The sequence below is a fragment of the Anolis carolinensis genome, unplaced genomic scaffold, assembly GCF_035594765.1.
Source record: "Anolis carolinensis isolate JA03-04 unplaced genomic scaffold, rAnoCar3.1.pri scaffold_8, whole genome shotgun sequence".
NCBI lineage: Eukaryota > Metazoa > Chordata > Lepidosauria > Squamata > Dactyloidae > Anolis > Anolis carolinensis.
In genome coordinates this window covers 29,286,063-29,307,105 of record NW_026943819.1, presented here as the reverse complement: position 1 = coordinate 29,307,105, position 21,043 = coordinate 29,286,063, and the positions used below count along the sequence as shown (strand labels likewise).

The window sequence follows — 21,043 nt, the reverse complement described above, 5'->3', positions numbered from 1 at the left end:
GAAGTTGCATTTTGCTTCCTTGCTTTGGAGAGAGTGTGTGCGTGTGGTGTACAGACCCAGAAAGCATGCACACGCCTACCTGCAGACATGCACCTCCTCTAGAGTAAGAATGAGAACTTACATTTTGCTTCCTTGCTTTGGAAAGAGAGTGTGTGCGTGTGGTGTACAGACCCAGAAAGCATGCACACGCCTACCTGCAGACATGCACCTCCTCTAGAGCAAGAATGAGAAGTTGCATTTTGCTTCCTTGCTTTGGAGAGAGTGTGTGCGTGTGGTGTACAGACCCCGAAAGCATGCACACGCCTACCTGCAGACATGCACCTCCTCTAGAGTAAGAATGAGAACTTGCATTTTGCTTCCTTGCTTTGTGAGTGTGGCGTGCAGGCCCAGAAAGCACGCACTTCTCTGCTACCTAATCCCTGCAGTCAAGTGTCTCCTCTAGAGTAAAAATGAGAACTTGCCTCCTTGCCTTGGAAAGAGTACATGTGTATGTGGCATGCAGGCCTAGAAAGCATGCACTTCCCTGCAGCCAAGCGTCTACTCTAGAGTAAGAATGGGAACTTGCGTTTTGCTTCCTTGTTTTGGAAAGAGAGTGTGAGTGTAGCGTACAGGCCCAGAAAGCATGCACACACCTTCCAGCAAACAAGCACCTCCTCTAGAGTAAGAATGAGAACTTGCCTCCTTGTCTTGGAAAGAGAATGCATGTGTGTGTGGTGTGCAGGCCCAGAAAGCGTGCGCCTCCCTGCAGCCAAAATGAACAATTGAGTCTCCTTGATCCCCTCAGCCTAGGATCAATCTTCCCTGTGCCTCATCAGAGCACAGACTGAATCCCTTTTTTTAAACTCTGCACTTCTTCAACAAAATGGCAGTTGGCTCCGCCTACTTCTCCATGGCAACCAGCCTCTGAGTGCTGAGATGCAAAAACTGTACTACTTACCCTTTTAAAACACAAACACACAATTAAACATATCATCTGTAAACCAAAAATTCATACTACATTACACTCTGTGCCTCTTCTCCAGCCAGAGTCCTCTCCTTTTCTTCTTCCTCTTCCTCCTCCCTCACATTGTGTTCTTTTCAGCCTTGAACCTTAGGATCCTGTGCTCACATGCCGATTGGACAATTCCTTGTATGCCTTGCCCGGGCAGCCTGGGCACAGCGTAGTCATCCAGGCCCGGACTGTAGGGATATTCGTGGCCCACGGGATCCTCAGCCGTGGCCCGCAGCTTCCAAGCCTCTCCTGTGATCTCCTGGGGCTCATCGTAAACCAGGGGAGGTGAGATCTCTGGGTCATCATATACATGCATTGATCCAAGGCTTGTAGGAGCCAAACTTGGCCTCTGCATCCTGCCAAACAAAAGAGAGGTCTGGCTGGAAATACTGTTTCCCGGTGACTTGGAAGCAGCATTGAAAGGCTCCTCCGACTCTGACTCGTCTGCTGCCACCTTTTCCGGCCCTTCCAGTGCATTCGGTCCACTCTGGAGATCTTGCTTGGGGAACAAATCAAGCCTGGGTGGAACCTTTTTGGAGCAGGTGGGCAGAATGGGTGAGACCACGCTATCCTTTCCTGGCTTCCCTTTCCAGATGGATTCCAAGGAACGGATCATGTTGGTGCCAGTGACTTGAGAGGTCAACGGAGCCCCTTTGTCCTGTGCCGTGGCTCTGGTCTTCCAGTTTCCTCCTTCAGAGCTGGGCTGGTTGAAAGCCTTGGGAGGAAGAGTGACGCCAGCAGAAGCCTCCCAGGTTGGGTCGTTCGACATGGACTTCTTCTGCACTTCGATGGCACCTTCGATGATCCGGACGATCTCCTTGCCCTGCGGAGTGACAAACTCAAAGCTGCCCTCGCCCGAAGAGCACCTCCGTCCAGCCTCAAAGGAGAAGATGGTCTGGGAAGAGAAACACAGAGAGACACGGATTCAAGTCCAGCGAAAGGAGCCTGATCGGACACTGCAAAACATGTTGGGCCTCCTTGGGTAAATTCCAGCAACAATGGGCAGGGTCGTGGAGAGAACAGCATTGGAGACATTGCCCGGAGCAAGGATACTGACCAAAATATTGCACATGCAAACATGTACACAAACGTACATACAGATACACATTGTCTCTCAGGTCTGCCTCCTGCAACACAGGAGGAAGCACACAGGTCGTTGGGGGATACATTCTGAGAAATGCAGGTACAGTCGAGTCTCACTTATCCAAGCCTCGTTTATCCAAGTTTCTGGATTAACCAAGGCGTTTTTGTAGTTAATGTTTTCAATATATCGTGATATTTTGGTGCTAAATTCGTAAATACAGTAATGATAACATAACATTACTGTGTATTGAACTTCTTTTTCTGTCAAATTCTGTCAAATTCTTTTTCTACAGCAACCGGAACTTATTTCAAATTTATTTCAAATATTTCTATCCCGCCCTTCTCACCCGGAGGGACTCAGGGCGGCGTACAATTTAATTTTTAATTTTTTTTAATTTTTAATTTAGTTTTTTAATTTAGTGTTCATGCGGCCCGCCCTTGTTATACTGCTGTTTTGACCTTATGTTGTACTGTTTATTTTATGTATTGTATTATTTAATTGCATTATGATATGGTTATATTGTATTGTCCTGGGCATGGCCCCATGTAAGCCGCCCCGAGTCCCCATTGGGGAGATGGTGGCGGGGTATAAATAAAGTTTTATTATTTTATTATTATTACTAGCTGTGCCCGGCCACGCGTGGCTGTGGCGAAGTATGGTGGTATGGGAAATAAAGTATTGAAGAATTGGTGGTAGTTAAGGTAAAGGGTCCCCTGGGCTGAGTGGGTTGCTAGGAGACCAAGTGAGCGGAGCTTAGCCTTCTAACTGGCAGCAATTGGATAAAAACAATTATTCCTCTTCCCCTAATTAGGACTTTATTTTTCTTTTCTTTTTGTTGTATCAACCTAGAGGCATAGATGAGGGGTTGTGATGCCAATTTTCGAGGTTGTGGGGTGTTTACTTTTGTTGTTTTGTCCGCTGCCATGATGCCATCACTCTTTTATATATATACTAGCTGTGCCTGGCCACACGTTGCTGTGGCAAAGTGGTGGTGGTATTGGTTAAAAATTGTTGTGTAATTTTTATTTGACGTTATTTGCAATTTTTTATTAATTTTATTGTAAGTTATATTTTTATTTATTATATTTTATTATTTTCTTGTATTATTTTTAGTTATTTTCTGTTATTATAATATTTTATTGTATTAATTTTTTAGTGTTTTTAATTATTTTTATTGGGTTGCTAGGAGACCAAGTTGGAGGAGCTTAGCCTTCTAACTGGCAGCAATTGGATAAAAGCAATTCTTCCTCTCTCTCTAATTAGGACTTTATTTTTCTTTTCTTTTTGTTGTATCAACCTAGAGGCGTGGATGATGGGTTGTGTTGTCAAATTTCGAGGTTGTGGGGCGTTTAGTTTAGTTGTTTTGTCCAGTGCCGTGATGCCATTACCCTTTTATATATATATATATAGATTACAATTGGCAATTGGAACTCTCTTTGTCTCATTACCTCAAACCTTTGTCTGCCATTTCAGTATCTCCCTTGCCTTTTGCAGAGACCACGAGAGCCAACACGCCCAGTTGTCGTCCCCCCCCCCCCCAAGCCTTACCTTATCATGGCCAAATCTGCGCAGGAATCTATAAGGCCAGGTGTGGAGGGCAATGCCCCCCTGGACGCTACACAGGTCCAGGGCTTCCGCTTGAGCCGAGAGAAGGAACCTGCCCCACAGCTGGATGCGTTCCGAGGCCGGCGTGGCTCTGACGGTCACGGGAAAGGTCTTGCTCTCTCCTGCCAGGAAGCAGATTGGGAGAGAAAGCTCTGCTTGTGTCATTCTGGCACACAGGTATGACCACCTGCCACTTCATCACATTGAAGCTGGAAAGTGTAGAGCTCAGTCTGACTCAGCGTTGGAATGAAAGGGATGGTTTCCCTACCTCCATCACACCGTTAAATGTATTATATGTAAATATGATTTAATCATATGTGAATATGATTTATTTGCACTCTTAGCACTTTGGCCTAGATTCTTTGAACCTTATTCATGATTTTAACATTTTAACTTGTATGTGGTTTTTATGACTTGTTTTTATGGTTTGATTATTGGTTTTATTGGTTTCTTGTCTTGTTTTTATTGTCCTATTCGGGCCTGGCCCCGAATATTTGGGAGGAAAAAGACTACAGAAGATCACCGACGAACAAAGAGAATATTTGAACAAACCAATCAACGAACGAGAGATAAAGATGGCAATTAGAAGGATGGACTCAAATAAAGCACCAGGTCCGGATGGATTCTCGGTTGCATATTATAAAACATTCGAAGAAGAACTACTCCCTTACCTTAAGGAATTGATGAACAACATTCTCAACCAAGAAAAATGACCAAACTCATGGAAAGAGGCCAATATAACAATAATACACAAAGAAAAGACAGATCCGACGAATGTAAAAAACTACAGACTGATTTCCCTCTTAAATATTGATTATAAAATATTTACTAATGTACTGGCGGAAAGAATGAAACAATTTCTGAAAGATTGGATCAAAGAAGTCCCTTCGGGGAGATGGGGCGGGGTATAAGAATAAAATTATTATTATTATTATTATTATTATTATTATTATTATTATTATTATTATTATTATTATCAGTGGCTCTCGGCTTTCTGTCAGTACATTTGCCATCACACTTTAATTGCTAGGTATTGCCGACCATTCCTCACCCCTGTTAGGTGTCTTCAATTCCGGAAGCAGGAAGAGAGGGAGGGAAAGTGGTGATGCACTCTCTCTCTCTGCCCCACAGAGAAGGGTATGGACCTTAGAAAACTATAACCCCCAAGACTGCACAGCATGGAGACAGGGCATAATAATAATAATAATAATAATAATAATAATAATTTACCACCCTCGGCTTATATGTTTTCCCAGTTTTTGTGGTAAAATTAGGTGCCTTGGCTTATATTCGGGTCGGCTTATACTCGAGTATATATGGTAAATGTAATGAAGTCTCTTCCTGGTGCCTGTGCAGGCATCAGGCATTGCTTCCTAAGTTATGGGGTTGGATTAAAGGGGGGATTCTATTTGAAGTGTTTAATGCCAGTGCTAATGCTTTTTTGCTTTTGCTTTTTGGTGTGTTTCTTTGCCAAGTACTTTTGCATTTTTATATCGCCATTTGTTCAGGGTTTTTTTTCTTTTTTATATAAATACTAGCTGTGCCCGGCCACGCGTTGCTGTGGCATTGTCTGGTGGTGTCTGTATTTTATAGGCAGTGTGGAAGAGGCTTAAGTGAGGCCTAACTTGGCCTGTCCCCTGGGCTGAGTGGGTTGCTAGGAGACCAAGTGGGCAGAGCTTAGCCTTCTAACTGGCAGCAATTGGATAAAAACAATTATTCCTCTCTCTCTAATTAGGACTTTATTTTTCTTTTCTTTTTGTTGTATCAACCTAGAGGCGTGGATGATGGGTTGTATTGTCAAATTTCGAGGTTGGGGGGCCTGTAGTTTTGTTGTTTTGTCGGTCGCCAGGATTCCATCATTCTTTTATATATATAGATGGACATTCTAGCTTTGTTTTTGTTTTTTTGGTTTGTTTGTTTATTTATTTATTTATTTACAGCATGTATATTCCGCCCTTCTTTCTCACCCCGAAGGGGACTCAGGGCGGATCACATTGCACACATAAAGGCAAACATTCATTGCCTTGACATAGAACAGAGACAGAGACAAGACGCAGGCACCGGGCTGGCCTCGAACTCATGACCTCTTGGTCAGAGTGATTTGTTGATTTGTTGCAGCTGGCTTGCTTTCCAGCCTGCGCCACAGCCCAGGCCTTTTCTCTCTTTTTTTTTTTCTCTCTCTCCCTTTTTGATCCTTTTTAAACCTGTTTTCCTATTTTCTATACAATCAAATGTTCTCACTCTTTCGATGTTAATTTACTCTATCCTATAAGGTAAAACTTCAATGTTTTTTTTAAAGGGGGGGGGGCAAGGGAAAGAGAGGCGGAAGAAGTGATAAGCACCGTCTGAATGCGAGGCAGAGGAGCCACGAGTTATCTGCAGAAGGAGGCTCCGTCTTGCAAAGCCACAAGGCAGGAAGCGGTCAAGGGAAGGCGGATGCAGGAGCCGGGTCTCTGGCCGGCTTTGGCCAAAGCACATCGCTCGGCTCAAGCAGGAAAGAGGTCCAGCACCTCACACCTGACCTTTTCATCCACACTTTTGAGGGGGGCAGGGAGGGGAGAAGTTTAGAAATGACTCAAAGGCACACGGGGTCCATAACAAGAATAAAACGTCCCCTATATCATGAGATAACCATGGGAAAGACAACCATGGCTGGCAAAAGGGACAGCAGCAGGTTGGGGGTCACCACAACATAAGGAACTATATTCAGGGGTCGCGGCATTAGGAAAGTTGAGAGCCACTCCCTCACCAAAACTGTGGTACAAGCTCTAGATCAGGGGTCTCCAAACTTTTAAACACGGGGCCAGTTCACGATCCTTTGGACTGTTGGAGGGCCGGACTATAGTTGGCCACTGGGCAATAATAATAATAATAATAATAATTATTATTATTATTATTAACAATAATAATAATAGAGGATTACAAGAGACCCCTTGGGCCATTTAGTCCAATCACCTTCTGCCTTTGTGCACCGAAAGCACAAGCAAAGCATCCCTGACAGATGGCCACCCAGCCTCAATGTCAATAATAATAATAATAATAATAATAAAGAGGATTACAAGAGACCCCTTGGGCCATTTAGTCCAACCCCAATCTGCCTTTGTGCACCAAAAGGACAAGCAAAGCATCCCTGACAGATGGTCACCCAGCCTCAATGTTAATAATAATAATAATAATAATAATAATAATAATAATAATAATAATAAAGAGGATTACAAGAGACCCCTTGGGCCATTTAGTCCAATCCCCTTCTGCCTTTGTGCACCGAAAGCACAAGGAAAGCATCCCTGACAGATGGCCACCCAGCCTCAATGTTAATTATTATTATTATTATTATTATTATTATTATTAATAAAGAGGGTTGGAAGAGACCCCTTGGGCCATTTAGTACAACCCCCTTCTGCATTTGTGCACCAAAAGCACAAGCAAAGCACCCCTGACAGATGGCCACCCAGCCTCAATGTTAATAATAATAATAATAATGTGATTTTGTGATATGAAATCCAGCATATCTATCTTATTTGCTGTATCATACAATATAATAATAATAATAATAATAATAATAATAATAATAATAATAATTAATAATAATAATTAATAAGGGTTGTAAGAGAAGAAGAGACCCCTTGGGTCATTTAGCCCAACCCCCTTCTGCCCTCGTGCCGTGGGGGCTTCGATGGGCCGCATAAATGGCTTCGATGGGCCGCATCCGGCCCCCGGGCCTTAGTTTGGGGACCCCTGCTTTAGATCAATGATGAGTGACCTTTTGCACTTGGTGTGTCAAAATTCACCAAAAAACCTAGCATGACTTGGGTGGTGTGTCACTTCGAGAGAGAGAAAAAACCTATAATTCCACAATATATATAGTTTAAATAACAAAAATATATAATTGTAATATATAACTGTATTTAATAAATCAAAAACGATTTACTACCATTATTTCCATGTACAACAATCTATGGTACCTCTTGCAGCTTCCACGCTGATTTCTCTCTATTCTAGTTTCAATGTAGTCATGAATAATGAATAATATAATAATAATAATAATATAATAGTAATAATATAATAATATACTACAATAATAGTAGAATGATATTTTATATATATATATATATAGGTAATGAAATTTCGGCAGCAATTGGATAAAAGCAATTATTCTTCTCTCTCTAATTAGGACTTTATTTTTCTTTTCTTTTTGTTGTATCAACCTAGAGGCGTGGATGATGGGTTGTGTTGTCAAATTTCGAGGTTGGAGGGCCTGTAGTTTTGTTGTTTTGTGGGTCGCCATGATGCCATCACTCTTTTTATATATATACTAGCTGTGCCCGGCCACACGTTGCTGTGGCGTTGTCTGGTGGTGTCTGTATTTTATAGGCAGTGTGGAAGAGGCCTAAGTGAGACCTAACTTTGCCTATCCCCTGGGCTGAGTGGGTTGCTAGGAGACCAAGTGGGCAGAGCTTAGCCTTCTAACTGGCAGCAATTGGATAAAAACAATTATTCCTCTCCCTCTAATTAGGACTTCATTTTTCTTTTCTTTTTGTTGTATCAACCTAGAGGCATGGATGAGGGGTTGTGCTGTCAATTTTTGAGGTTGTGGGGTGTTTAGTTTTGTTGTTTTGTTGGTCGCCAGGATATATATATATAATGTAATGTGCATAATTCCCGTGGAGTAAGCAACAAAACCACTGGACCAAATCACACCAAATCTGGTCACAAATGAAATTCGTCATTGAATCAATCTATGCGGCAGCGTGTCAGCAAAAATGGCTAGGCGTGTCAGTGCTGACACGTGTGTCATAGGTTGGCCATCACTGGTCTAGATGGTCTGGCACATCAGATACTTGACCCATAATATTGGAGAGAGGTGGCCAACATCCCTTGCCCTCTCTGCCCCCCATCCCACAATATCTGGTGCCCCTCCTCTCCTACCTTTGCATGTTGGGCTGTACAGAGGATTCTCCACCATGGAAAGGGAAGAAAGGGAAGAGAGAGCCTTGCCTTCCAGTCCGTCCTTCTCCAACTCACTATTCCTCTTAAAGGCATGTTCACATAGTGCCAGGATCCAGGCTGTGGCCTCGGCACTCTCGGCAGCCAGAAGATAGCACTTCTCGGTGGTCTCCAGGAGGAATGGGGTGGTCTCCTTGAGGCACTCGTTGTCTTTGGCCGTTTCGGCCACATAGACACAGTCCCTCAGGTGGATCAGGCGCCGGCTGGTGGTCTCCTTCTTCTTGGTTTTTCCTGCGGACGGAGGCAGCTTGCATCCGAGGAGCTCCAGGCGGGATGAGCTACGGCTGCTCCCCCGGTACAAAACGCCCCAGAACTTCCGCCATTTCTGGGGAGACAAAAAAGCCAACCAAGTTTCCACGTGGAAATGTTCCTTGACTCTCATTCGCCTTCATACTCAGACTTGAGGAGAGGAAACCGAAGAAGTGACATGCAAGTCATCTTTCAATATCCAAAGAGGAATGAGCTTGTTTTCTACTACTCCGAAAACTAGGAATGCATCCACACTGTAAAATAAATGCAGTTTGACACCACTTTACTATGGCTCAGTTCTCAGTAATCCCGGGAGTTGTGGTTTTGCAAGGTTTTATAGCTTTCACTGTCAAAGAGTGGCAAGTACAGCTCCAAGAATACCATGCAATGAGCCAGGCAATCAAAGTGGTGTCCATTGCATTAATTGCACTGTGTAGATGCACCCTAGAACCTAATAATAATAATAAAAACAACAACAACAACAACAACAATAACAACAATAACAACAACAAAACACACTAGACCTCACTGTTGTGGAAATGAAAAAAGTTTGGATTGTCGATGTCGCCATACCAAGTGACAGCCGAATTGATGAAAAACAACAGGAAAAACTCAGCCGTTTATCAGGACCTCAAGATCGAACTGCAAAGGCTTTGGCATAAACCAGTGCAGATGGTCCCGGTGGTGATTGGCACACTGGGTACCGTGCCAAAAGATCTCAGCCGGCATTTGGAAACAATAAACATTGACAAAACCACGATCTGTCAACTGCAAAAGGCCACCTGACTGGGATCTGTGCATATCATCCAAAAATATATCACACAGTCCTAAACACTTGGGAAGTGTTCGACTTGTGATTTTGTAATACGAAATCCAGCATGTCTATCTTGTTTGCTGTATCATACTATGTCTTTGTGTCAATAGGTAATAACAATAAAATTTTCTAACCCACCCAATCTCCCCGAAGGGACTCAGGATGGAGTCCAAGTATAAAGGCAAATATTCAATGCAATATACATCACCAATGGATTCCAATTACAAGAAATGTAATTCCAGCATGAGGCATGGAATACATCCAGAATGGACTGCTTTAATGCACTCTACATGGGGCTGCCTTTGAAGACAACTCAGAAACCGCAGTTCGTGCAAAGGTTGGCAGCCAAATTACTAACTGGTTGAGCTTTAGAGAGCATACCATGCTCCTCCTAAAGCAGCTCCACTGGCTCCTGACAAGTTTCTGGGTCCAATTCAAAGTGCAGGTGATTACCTAAGATTACTATCTTAGCAAAGGATGATGGAGCCCAACACATGATCCCTTTATGAAACTCCCAACAAAAGCCCTAACTCTAAACTTTGGGCCTTACCTTCCCAAAGGTCTGCTGCTGATACATGTAGAGGAAGCCCTTCTTCACCACGGCTTCTTCCATCTTTGAGCACGAGGCGAGAGGTCCACTTGGCCAGAGCCTCTTTCTCCCGTCCTTCTCTCTTCCGTTCCCAGCTTTTGCCAGTTGTGCTCTCAATGACGTGCAAATACATCAGCTCTTCTCTCGCTCACTTTTCCGCCCTTTAAAGCAGGCTTTGGCGTCAGCTTCCTGTGGTTGCAACCTCACCCAAAAGGACAAAAACAGAGGCATCAACTGGTCCCTGCAGAAACACACACATAAAGTTCATATACAACTGAGCTGGTTACTAGCCAGCTGTGGCGCAGCTGGGTAGTAACCAGCTGCTATAAATCACTACGGACCGAGAGGTCATGAGTTCGAAGCCCAGGTTGGATTAAGCCTCCGACCATTAATAGCCCCGGCTTGCTGTTGACCTATGCAGCCCCGAAAGACAGTTGCACCTGTCAATTAGGGAAATTTAGGGACGCTTTATGCGGGAGGCTAATTTACAACACCATAAAACTGCCAGCAAAACACGAGGAAAGGAATGAGGAAGTACAGCCACTACTGGACGGTGAAGCAACAGCTCCCCCTGTGGCCGGAATCGTGAAGCTGGAAAAATGTTAAAAATGCCTCTGAGTCTGTCTAATGTATGTTGTTTGTCTGTTGGCATTGAATGTTTGCCATATATGTGTTCATTGTAATCCGCCCTGAGTCCCCTTCGGGGTGAGAAAGAAGGGCGGAATATAAATACTGTAAATAAATAAATAAATAAATAAATACAAATATCATTCGTGCAAAGGTGATGCTCCCAAAGCAGATTTCATACCCAACTTAACACAACTAAGATAAAGGTTTCTCCTGACATTAAGTCCAGTCATGTCTGACTCTGGGGTTTGGTGCTCATCTCCATTTCTAAGCCAAAGAGCCGGTGTTGTCCGTAGACACCTCTTAGGTAATGTGGCCATAGGCATGACTGTATGGAGTGCTGTTACCTTCCCGCAGAAGCAGTACCTATTGATCTACTCACATTTACATGTTTTCGAACTGCTAGGTTGGCAGAAGCTGGGGCTAATGGCAGGAGCTCACTCTGCTCCCTGGATTTGAACTGCAGAGTTTTCAGTCAGCAAGTTCAGCAGCTCAGTGGTGTAACCCGCTGCACCACCGGGGGCTCCAATACAACCAAATGCTGCAGTAAAAGAGAAAAGAAAATATAAGCATGTGAGGGATGCAAGTGCTCTGAAGAATGGTTCATTTTCTGCGGGGACCGATTTGGAGCCAATCTGTTTCACACTGGCCTGAAATCCAGAAATGTTTGGATTTCTGTCTTCTGTTTTTTAAAGGGATTTAAACAGTTTATTCTATCATAAAATCAAAAAGTTGGACAAGGTCTTATGGGCCATCCAGTCCAACCCCATTCTGACAAGAAGCAGGAAAATCACATTCAAAGCACCCCTGAAAGATGGCCATATGGCAGTGTAGAAGGAGCCTCATATAAACAGTTTCAAAGCAGATAATGTGGGTTATATGGCAGTGTAGAAGGGGCCCCATATAATCCGGTTCAAAGCAGATAATATGGATTATATGGCAGTGTAGAAGGGGCCTCATATAATCCGGTTCAAAGTAGATAATGTGGGTTATATGGTAGAGTAGAAGGAGCCTCATATAATCCGGTTCAAAGCAGATAATATGGATTATATGGCAGTGTAGAAGGGGCCTCATATAATCCGGTTCAAAGCAGATAATATGGATAATATGGCAGTGTAGAAGGGGCCTCATATAATCCGGTTCAAAGCAGATAATGTGGGTTATATGGTAGAGTAGAAGGAGCCTCATATAATCCGGTTCAAAGCAGATAATATGGATTATATGGCAGTGTAGAAGGGGCCTCATATAATCTGGTTCAAAGCAGATAATGTGGGTTATATGGCAGTGTAGAAGGGGCCCCATATAATCCAGTTCAAAGCAGATAATATGGATTATATGGCAGTGTAGAAGGGGCCTCATATAATCCGGTTCAAAGCAGATAATGTGGGTTATATGGTAGAGTAGAAGGAGCCTCATATAATCTGGTTCAAAGCAGATAATATGGATTATATGGCAGTGTAGAAAGGGCCTCATATAATCCGGTTCAAAGCAGATAATGTGGGTTATATGGTAGAGTAGAAGGAGCCTCATATAATCCGGTTCAAAGCAGATAATATGGATTATATGGCAGTGTAGAAGGGGCCTCATATAATCCGGTTCAAAGCAGATAATGTGGGTTATATGGTAGAGTAGAAGGAGCCTCATATAATCCGGTTCAAAGCAGATAATATGGATTATATGGCAGTGTAGAAGGGGCCTCGTGTAATCCGGTTCAAAGCAGATAATATGGATTATATGGCAGTGCAGAAGGGGCCTCATATAATCCGGTTCAAAACAGATAATGTGTATTTTATATGGCAGTTTAGGGCTCTTCACAGTTGTATAAAATCCATGGCAGTGTGGACTCAGACAACCCAGTTGAAAGCAGATATTGTGGATTGTCTGGCTTGATCTTCTGGGTTGTATGGCTGCGTGGAAGGGTCTTATATAACCCAGTTCAAAGCAGATAATGCGGGTTTTATAAGGCAGTGTGGAAGGGGCCTGCCCCTGGCCCAAGGGTCCCAGGAAGGGCCTTAAAGGCGCAAGCCCGTTCCAAGGGAGGTCCAACTGGAGGGACAGGCTCCCACCCCTTTTCCGCACGAAACGGTGCCGCGTCCCCTTTAAGAACCATGTAAACAAAGCCCCGCTCCTCTCCCTCCCTGCTCGGGCGCCCACGGGCGCGCACGTGTGTGACGTCACCTCCGAGCGCCGGCCTCTCCCTCCGCCATTCACTAAAAGCCCATGCGGCGGCGCCGGCCTTCCTCGCTCGCCCTATCAGCGCCGCTTACGCCAATTGCGTGGGGAGGCGGGCGCCACTGCGCAGGCGCGGCAGCCTCGGCTTGGGGGCAGGCCGCAGCGGCGGCGAGAGCGAGCGAGCGAGAGCAGAACATGAATGGAGCAAAATGGCGGATCATGTGCAGGTGAGGCGGCGAGGGAGGCGGGCCGGGCCGGCCGGGGAAGGGGCCGCCTCGCGGGAAGGCCCAGGCCGGAGCCCGGCGCCTGCGGGGAGGCCTCGCCCGGGAAAGGCGGCCTGCTGCTTCGGGCCTGCAGGGACTGGGCCTGCCTCCTCGAGGAAGCGGGCCAGGCCGAAGGAAAGGGGCGCCTGGGTGTCCTGGAGGCCGGGCCGAAGCTGCAGGAAAGTTCCCAGGCCCTGCGGCCCGTGTAGGCCTGGCTCCGCGCCTTCACGTGTCCCGTTTGCGTCTGAGGCCCCTTCCACATTGCTGAACAAAATAAAAACATTCTGCTTTGAACTGGAATATAGGGCAGTGTGGACTCAGATAATCTACTTCAAAGCAGATATTGTGGGGTTTTCTGCTTTAATATTCTGGATTACATGGCTGTGTGGAAGGGCCTTAAATGCACCCCTCTCCCATGTTTACGAAAGCACTCCGTGGCTCCTTCTTGTCAAAACAGTGCTTCCTTCCCCCATTCTTCTATGTCAGATAATTCTGGGCTTTTCCAGTATCTAGCATATACTTCATTGACTTGCTAATAATGAATAAAACAACTGTACTTTCAAGAGGAGAGCAACTGGGTTTTGTTAAAGAATGGCAGCAAGTGATCCAACAACTTAACAATAAAGTAAAGTTAAGCTGGTTATAGAAATATCTACAGAGGATCCTACAAAGCAGCAGGCAAAGAGGAAACGGAGGGCCCTTCCACACAGCCATATAACCCAGAACATCAAGGCAGAATAAAACCCCTTCCACACAACTTAATAAAATAAAAATATTCTGCTTTGAATTGGAATATAGGGCAGTGTAGACTCAAATAATCGACTTCAAAGCAGATATTGTGGGGTTTTCTGCTTTGATATTCTGGGTTATATGGCTGTGTGGAAGGGCCTTAAATGCACCCCTCTCCCATGTTTACGAAAGCATTCCGTGGCTCCTCCTTATCAAAATAGTGCCGAAAATCCCACAATATCTCATTTGAACTGGGTCATCGTGAGTCCACACTGCCATATATTGCAGTTCCATGCAGAAAATGTGGGATTTTCTGTCTTGATATTCTGAGATATAGGGCTGTGTGGAAGGGCACTAAAACAACTGTACTCTGAAGAGGAGAACAACTGGGTTTTGTTAAAGAATGGCAGCCAGTGATCCAACAACTTAACAATAAAATAAAGTTAAGCTGGTTATAGAAATATCTGCAGAGGATCCTACAAAGCAGCAGGCAAAGAGGAAATGTATGGCCCTTTTACACACTCAAATGACCGAGAACATCAAGTCAGAATAACCCACAATATCTGCTGTGAATTGCGTTATCTGAGACCCCTTCCACACAGGTGAATAAAATTATTTTATCTGCTTTGAACTGGGATATATGGCAGTGTGAGCCATATAACCCAGAATATCAAGAAAATCCCACAATATTTGCTTTGAACTGGGTTATCTGAAGGCCTTTCTACACAGCCATATAATCCAGAATATCAAGTCAGATAATCTACAATGTCTGCTTTGAACTGGGTTATCTGAGGGCCCTGCCAGACAGGCCCTATATCCCAGGATCTGATCCCAGGCTTTTGTTTATCCCAGATTATCTGGCAATGCATACTCATATAATCCATTTTGAAGCAGAAAATCTGGGATCAAATCCTGGGATATAGGGCCTGTCTGGAAGGGCCCTGAGTCCACGCTGCCATATATTTCAGTTCAAAGCAGTTATTGTGTGATTTTATTCAGCTGTGTGGAAGGAGCCTGATACTAACTTAGAATCTCTGATTCTCTTATCTGTTGTACTCTAAAGCCAGATAATATATTAGAAATGTTAATGAACTCTCAGCAGCTTGAAAATATAATAGAAGTCCCAAAACAAACATTTACATTGTATGCTTATTTTAATTATGTGTGTATGTAGTATATATATACACACATACACAGTGCTTTCTTTCCCAAGTCTAAGAGTGTCTTGCCTTTAAAATGAGTGCAGTTTGGACCCCACTTTTAACTGCCAAGCCTCAATGCTATGGCAGTGCTGGGAGTTGTAGTTTGGTGAGATATTTACCATAGAATTAAATGCAGTTTGACGCTACTCTAACTGCCAGGGCTCAGTGCTGTGGGAATTGTGTTTTTAAAATAATAATTATAATAATATGTCTTAAGCCTTCATGGACAAAGAGTGTTTATTGCCTCATCAAACTACAAATCCCATAGAATTAAATGCCTTCCCCAGCACACGTCACAAAAACAACACACACATCCTTCCGCACTCCTACCATCACCGCACCGCCCCCAATGCCACATCAATGCAAAGTCATGCAGTTCAACGTAACCACAGCTCTAGGATAAAAGCTCTCAGGGTCCTTCCACGCAGCCATATAACCCAAAATATCAAGGCAGAAAAGTCCAAAGCAGAAAATGGGGGATTTTATTCAGCCATGTGGAAGGGACCTCAGAATATCAAGGTCCCAATGACACGTAAGCAGCACTGGATGCATACTGAATGTATACATAAATACATAGAATAAAATAGCTTTATTGTCATTGTGCTATTGCACAATGAAATGAAATGCCTTCCCCAGCACATGTCACAAAAGCAACACACCTGTCCCACCAGCACCACGCAGCCCCCAGTGCCACATCATTGCAAAGTCAGATACAACCCCTCTTCTTCCTCTGCCTCCTACATTAATAATGAGAGTGGATTTCGAGAGTGCTCTTCTTCTCTCCACCTTCTTGTTAATTGTCAAATAAGGCCTCTTACATCAAATGTGAGAGAACCATCTTTCTCCTGCACATAGACCCCCATTTCTTCCTCTATCTCCAAGTGAATGCACTCGGTAGTCTGGGGCAATGTTCTTCCGTCTTCCTCCCCTTGTTGATTATCAAACACTGCTTTACTTTTCAAGTGCAAGAATTGTTCCCATGAGCAGATACACCTCATCTCTCCTTCCCTCCCTCTATTACATAATTAGTGTTCTCTCCACTGGATAGCAATGTCCAGTGCCTGTCAAGAGGCTGCCTGCTGGATCCACTGGTGGCTTTAGGAGGAATGGACTGCATCGCCCACTTCCCTCTGCTTTTCCTTGCTGCTGTGAGCTCTTTTTCCCAGCCAGGCTGCCCCTCTTTTCTCAGTCTCCTTGGGGTTTGGGTGGCAACAAAGATAGTAAGCGAAGTGAGTGCCAGGCGAATCTTAAATGTCGTTTTGCCGACTTTGCTCTTGTTATTTTCCCAGCCATGGTTTTTGGTACAGTACTTCCTCTGTGAGCCACAAGGGTGAGCTGTTTATTTACAGGCCAACACAACTATAGAGAGTAGTCTTGCAAGTTCAGGTGGGAGCTGAAGTGCCCCCTCACTTAATATGGGGAAGCAAAGTCTCCCTCAGTATTGTCTTTTCTATGATGATCAAGGGATGTTTTGAAACGCCTTTGCAAGCCGTCCCGGGGAACCAGAAACTGCCAAACCTTCCTATATGGATATGTAATACCTGCCTCTGCCAGAATTGCAAATGGTCATTAACAAGAAGCAGAATAGATGTGGCTGACACACATAGACAACCCCCCCCCCCCCCCAACAACTTGGCTCTTATAGTACCTATAGTAGCCAACACTTTTTTTTTTTCGAGATACCAAGCAAGTGAAATGAGGTTGTGGTGAATCTGTGTCTTTAGTTTACTGTCAATCTAAATTGGTGCTGGCTTGGTTAGACTGAAATTTTAGCTCACGATAATTCTTTCAAATGGAGTCTTTGGGGGGTCTTTTGTCACAACGTAAATATCTAACTAGGCAATGCATGAAGTCAGTTCTTTCTCAGATACTTATAATAGCAACCAAACATCTGTTTTTTTATGTGGGTTTGTTTAGCACAGAGGAAGCTGCATTATGGCAGACAATTTGCCTCTTTCTGTCTAGCCCAGTGGTCCTCAACCTGTGAGTCCCCAGGTGTTTTGGCCTACAACTCCCAGAAATCCCAGCCAGTTTACCAGCTGTTAGGTTTTCTGGGAGTTGAAGACCAAAACATCTGGCAACCCGTAAGTTGACAACCACTGGTCTAGCCTGATCTGCAAAAGACCTTCATCAAGGGCACAAGTGGGGAGGTCTGTTCCACCACAATTTGTGGATCTCCGTTGTTACAGATATTGAGGGTTCTACCACCAAGCAGAGATCTCTGCCATTTGTATAGGCAGTCCCAGAGTTACAAAATCCATCTTATGCCTGACTCATAATTAAGAATGTGGGTAAGACAACAGGAAGTGAGGGAAATATTTTCCTCAGAAGAGAAATTCACTCCTGAAAGCATTGTCATGGGGAAAAGGTGTCTGTACTGAAGCTTTCTCACCAATATTTGTTTCCACAACAAGCCAGTTTTTCAAAATCCAGTGATCACAGGGACAAAGTGAGGTAAAATCTTCTGAACAGGGGCACAGACTGCAAAATAAACATCACAGGGGTGTTAGCCTTTCTCAATGCTATCCAAAGTTTATATATATAAACCGTATATGTCTGTGTCTGTATTATGTATACATAGACACACATACATCCATATGAGTTACACTTTTAAAAGTACCTGTTTCAACTTAGATAGAACTTAAGAACCAATCTACAGAACTGATCTTATTCATAACTTCGGGGCTGCCTGTATAGTATTAAATGAAGGTGCCTGGGCTGATGGCTAAAATTATTCCAAGTCATGCAGTAAAGCAGCAACCTTTTGCCTGGAGCAGTTGATGTTGGTTCTCGTGTATGGGTGTGGGTGTAGATTGAGTTGTGATATTGAAGCATTTTTCCATCCTTTATAGCATGTGGTTTTGTTGAACACATGCTTGCAAACTTTGTGGAACATCATTGAGATCTTGACTGGCTTGGCTTGATCTCAGTCATGTGGTGGATGATGTTATCACAGGAGACATTGGTTTTAATCTATGTGAAGTCATGGTGAGTATACTAAAGAAGATGAGAACTATCCTCAGGATTGAATTGAGTCCAGCATTCTTTGGTGGGATGCAATCAATAGAACTCAGGTGTGAGACAGACAGTCCCCTTTCCTGGGCACATTCACTTGCCCTGAGAATGTGGTAAAAATCATTGTGGGAGGGTAGCTGATGACAACTTGATCTTTGATCATGTGTGCTTGCCACCACAAGCCAAAAGTTGTGCTTTATGATTTAGCCAAATCTGGAAAAACAGATCTTCCTTTGGAAGATGGCAACTGCATCTCCTTATCCAATCAGCCATGGTAGAAAAGTCCCACCACCTCCATATAAACTTTTGAAATACTGTTTTTTCTGTTGTTGTGTTTTTGGGAACATACAATGAATGCCACATGCCCACAGTACTTGCAGTAAAGCATGCCAAAGTATTTTTGTCTTCCTCCTAATGTGGTTGAAAGGGAAGTTGCTGGAATTTTTGGATTGAAATGGGCTTCCGAATCCTTAGTACTAGAATTTAGATTGTAGGCAGGAGGAAGGGGAGGGTGGCAGTTGCAGCACTTCTATTGGGTTTAATTTCAGGTATTTTTCCAGAAGCCCAAACACCCAGCTTATGCCTCAAATTTAGAAGACTAATATTCTTGCATATTGCAAGCAAAGGTGGTCTGTTTTGTGAACCAGATTCTGCGGGACACATCGTTTTGTGAGTCCCATGTGTATGCATTTTTCATTCCCTTTGTGGCTGCATCCTTTCAGTCCTTTCTGTGGATCTTCTCTGGCTTTCCCTGTTCCGTATCTTTCCCTCTGGCAGGAAACACTGTTTGCGTGAAGATATGGGCTCTTGTCATATTGTGATTTACTCACCTTGCATTTTAGCACCCTGGAAAAGATTGCTGAGCCAGCGGTTCGTACAGACAGGTGCTTCTGGCCTTTGGGGCAGTAAACTGCTGCACTTGACTCTGGTGGATAATACTTGAAAATGAGAGAGGCTCCCAAGTTTTTTAAGTGGCTCAGCTAAAGGCTTTGTGCACTACATGTTTGCCTTGTATTAATGTGAATTGAGAGACTTGTTCAGTCCTAGCACCTGCATAGTAAATCCTTGCTGAAATGAATTCTTCCTTGATAGGTGTCAAAATCTGCTTGTTCAATTTACAATGGAAAAAGTAAGCCTGCAGATTTAAACTGTCTGGAGACGGGGAAGCTTTGCTTTCATGCATTTCCCTATGTAGTCATAGTTTGATCATACTATAAGTGTAAAGAAGCACTCCATGCATGGTTATTCTGTCAGTTGCTAATGCAGCTCAGGTGAAGGCATAGCTGTGAATGATGCTTCACTTTCAGATGTCCCCATATGTTGTTCTCTTTGATTTGTCAATTTGCTCTCCTTACTCAAACTTTTCTCTTTGGCTAATTGCCAGATAGTTTCATGTGTGAGTTTTGTTCCCAGTTTTAGGATAATACAGAACAGATTATAGACCAGTTGGCTGCCATATGTGTGTGTATAACATATACATGGAAATGATCTAGAAAACCTCAGAGACCTTGATAGGCAATTTGGCCTTCATCTGTTTCTCATCTAAGCTTGATCTTTACATGTCATTATTTTCCTATTAAATACGTCTGACATTAAAAGTACTTGTTTTGGCTTTCAGACAATGAAAGCAATGTGTTTCCTTTAAAAATATATCTATAAACTGGCCAATTATACAGACATAGTGAGAAAGCGCACAAAAATGCATCATTATTGTAGCCTGGTTCATAATTCCTTAAAATAGACAGATGTGTACATTCCTGCTAAGCATTTTAAAATTTGCACAAATAGGACATCGTTCATGGCTTCTTATAGTCAGGTCTCTCTCTGGAAAAGGGCTTCCAGAAAATAGGGATCATAACTACGAAAACCCTGAATTAGACCCAATACAAACACAGTTCATAGACAATGGTTGAATTCTGTTTTCCTGTTTTGTTCATAACTAGCTATGTAGTTTATAGTCTTGGCACTTTCTTTGCAAACTCCTTAGATCTCTTCTTGTAAAATTGCTTCACAATAGTTAGACAGTTGTATTCCTTTCTCAGGGCTGTGGAGTTGGAAGAGATTTTGGGTGGCCTCAAAATAAAAACTTACAATGTTATAGCAATATATGGTAGATATATCACCTTCTTATATTTGTTAAATTCCTAGTTTGTTGCTTATATTTACTTTCATAGGAATTTAGGAAATATGTCTTCAGCAATTGTATAGCTGTATTTTATATTCTATCAATCTGAGTAGCCTGGTGTTTGAAACAGTGTTGACAAAATACCTCATGTTATCCTTTTATTACAGATCATTTGTTATTGTGAATATATGTTTGCTCTTTTGAAGGATTTGGAGTCATACTCCAGAAACTGGCATACAAAGGCTACGGTCTCTGCAGGAATAGTGGATTTTTCAATTCCTGGTCACTAAAGGTTGTTTTCTGCTAAAGGGGTCTATCCTGGCAGTGGCTTCCCAGGAAAACAGTAGGGCATAAGTTAGACTATAAAAGTTCCACAAGTATTATTTGTGCCCAACAGGCATTTTTTTTGTGTCAGGGGTGACTTGAGAAACTGCAAGTTGCTTCTGGTGTGAGAGAAATGGCCATCTGCAAGGATGTTGCCCAGGGGATGCCAGGTTGTTTGATGTTTTACCATCCTTGTGGGAGGCTACTCTAATGTCCCCACATGGGGAGCTGGAGCTGACAAAGGGAG

The 21,043-nt window shown here is 43.5% G+C and overlaps 2 protein-coding genes across 3 annotated transcripts in view; one reads left to right on the top strand and one right to left on the bottom strand.

Moving 5' to 3' along the window:
* Positions 1-372: 372 nt before the first annotated feature.
* Positions 373-13,046, bottom strand: dok2 (docking protein 2). Its single transcript, XM_062961198.1, has 5 exons — positions 11,349-13,046; positions 10,301-10,580; positions 8,610-9,012; positions 3,624-3,802; positions 373-1,886 (listed from the first exon to the last, which is right to left on the bottom strand). Exons 2-5 carry the CDS (start codon positions 10,361-10,363, stop codon positions 1,062-1,064), a joined length of 1,470 nt encoding a protein of 489 aa, XP_062817268.1. The 5' UTR covers positions 10,364-10,580; positions 11,349-13,046; the 3' UTR covers positions 373-1,061.
* Positions 13,047-13,205: 159 nt separating this feature from the next.
* xpo7 (exportin 7) overlaps positions 13,206-21,043 on the top strand; it is a 36,440-nt gene continuing 28,602 nt past the window's right edge. For both annotated transcript variants that reach the window (XM_062961195.1, XM_062961194.1), the window contains exon 1: positions 13,206-13,365. In XM_062961195.1, coding sequence (XP_062817265.1) covers positions 13,348-13,365 — 18 coding nt within the window. In that variant the 5' untranslated portion in view covers positions 13,206-13,347. The remainder of the gene's footprint in view (positions 13,366-21,043) is intronic.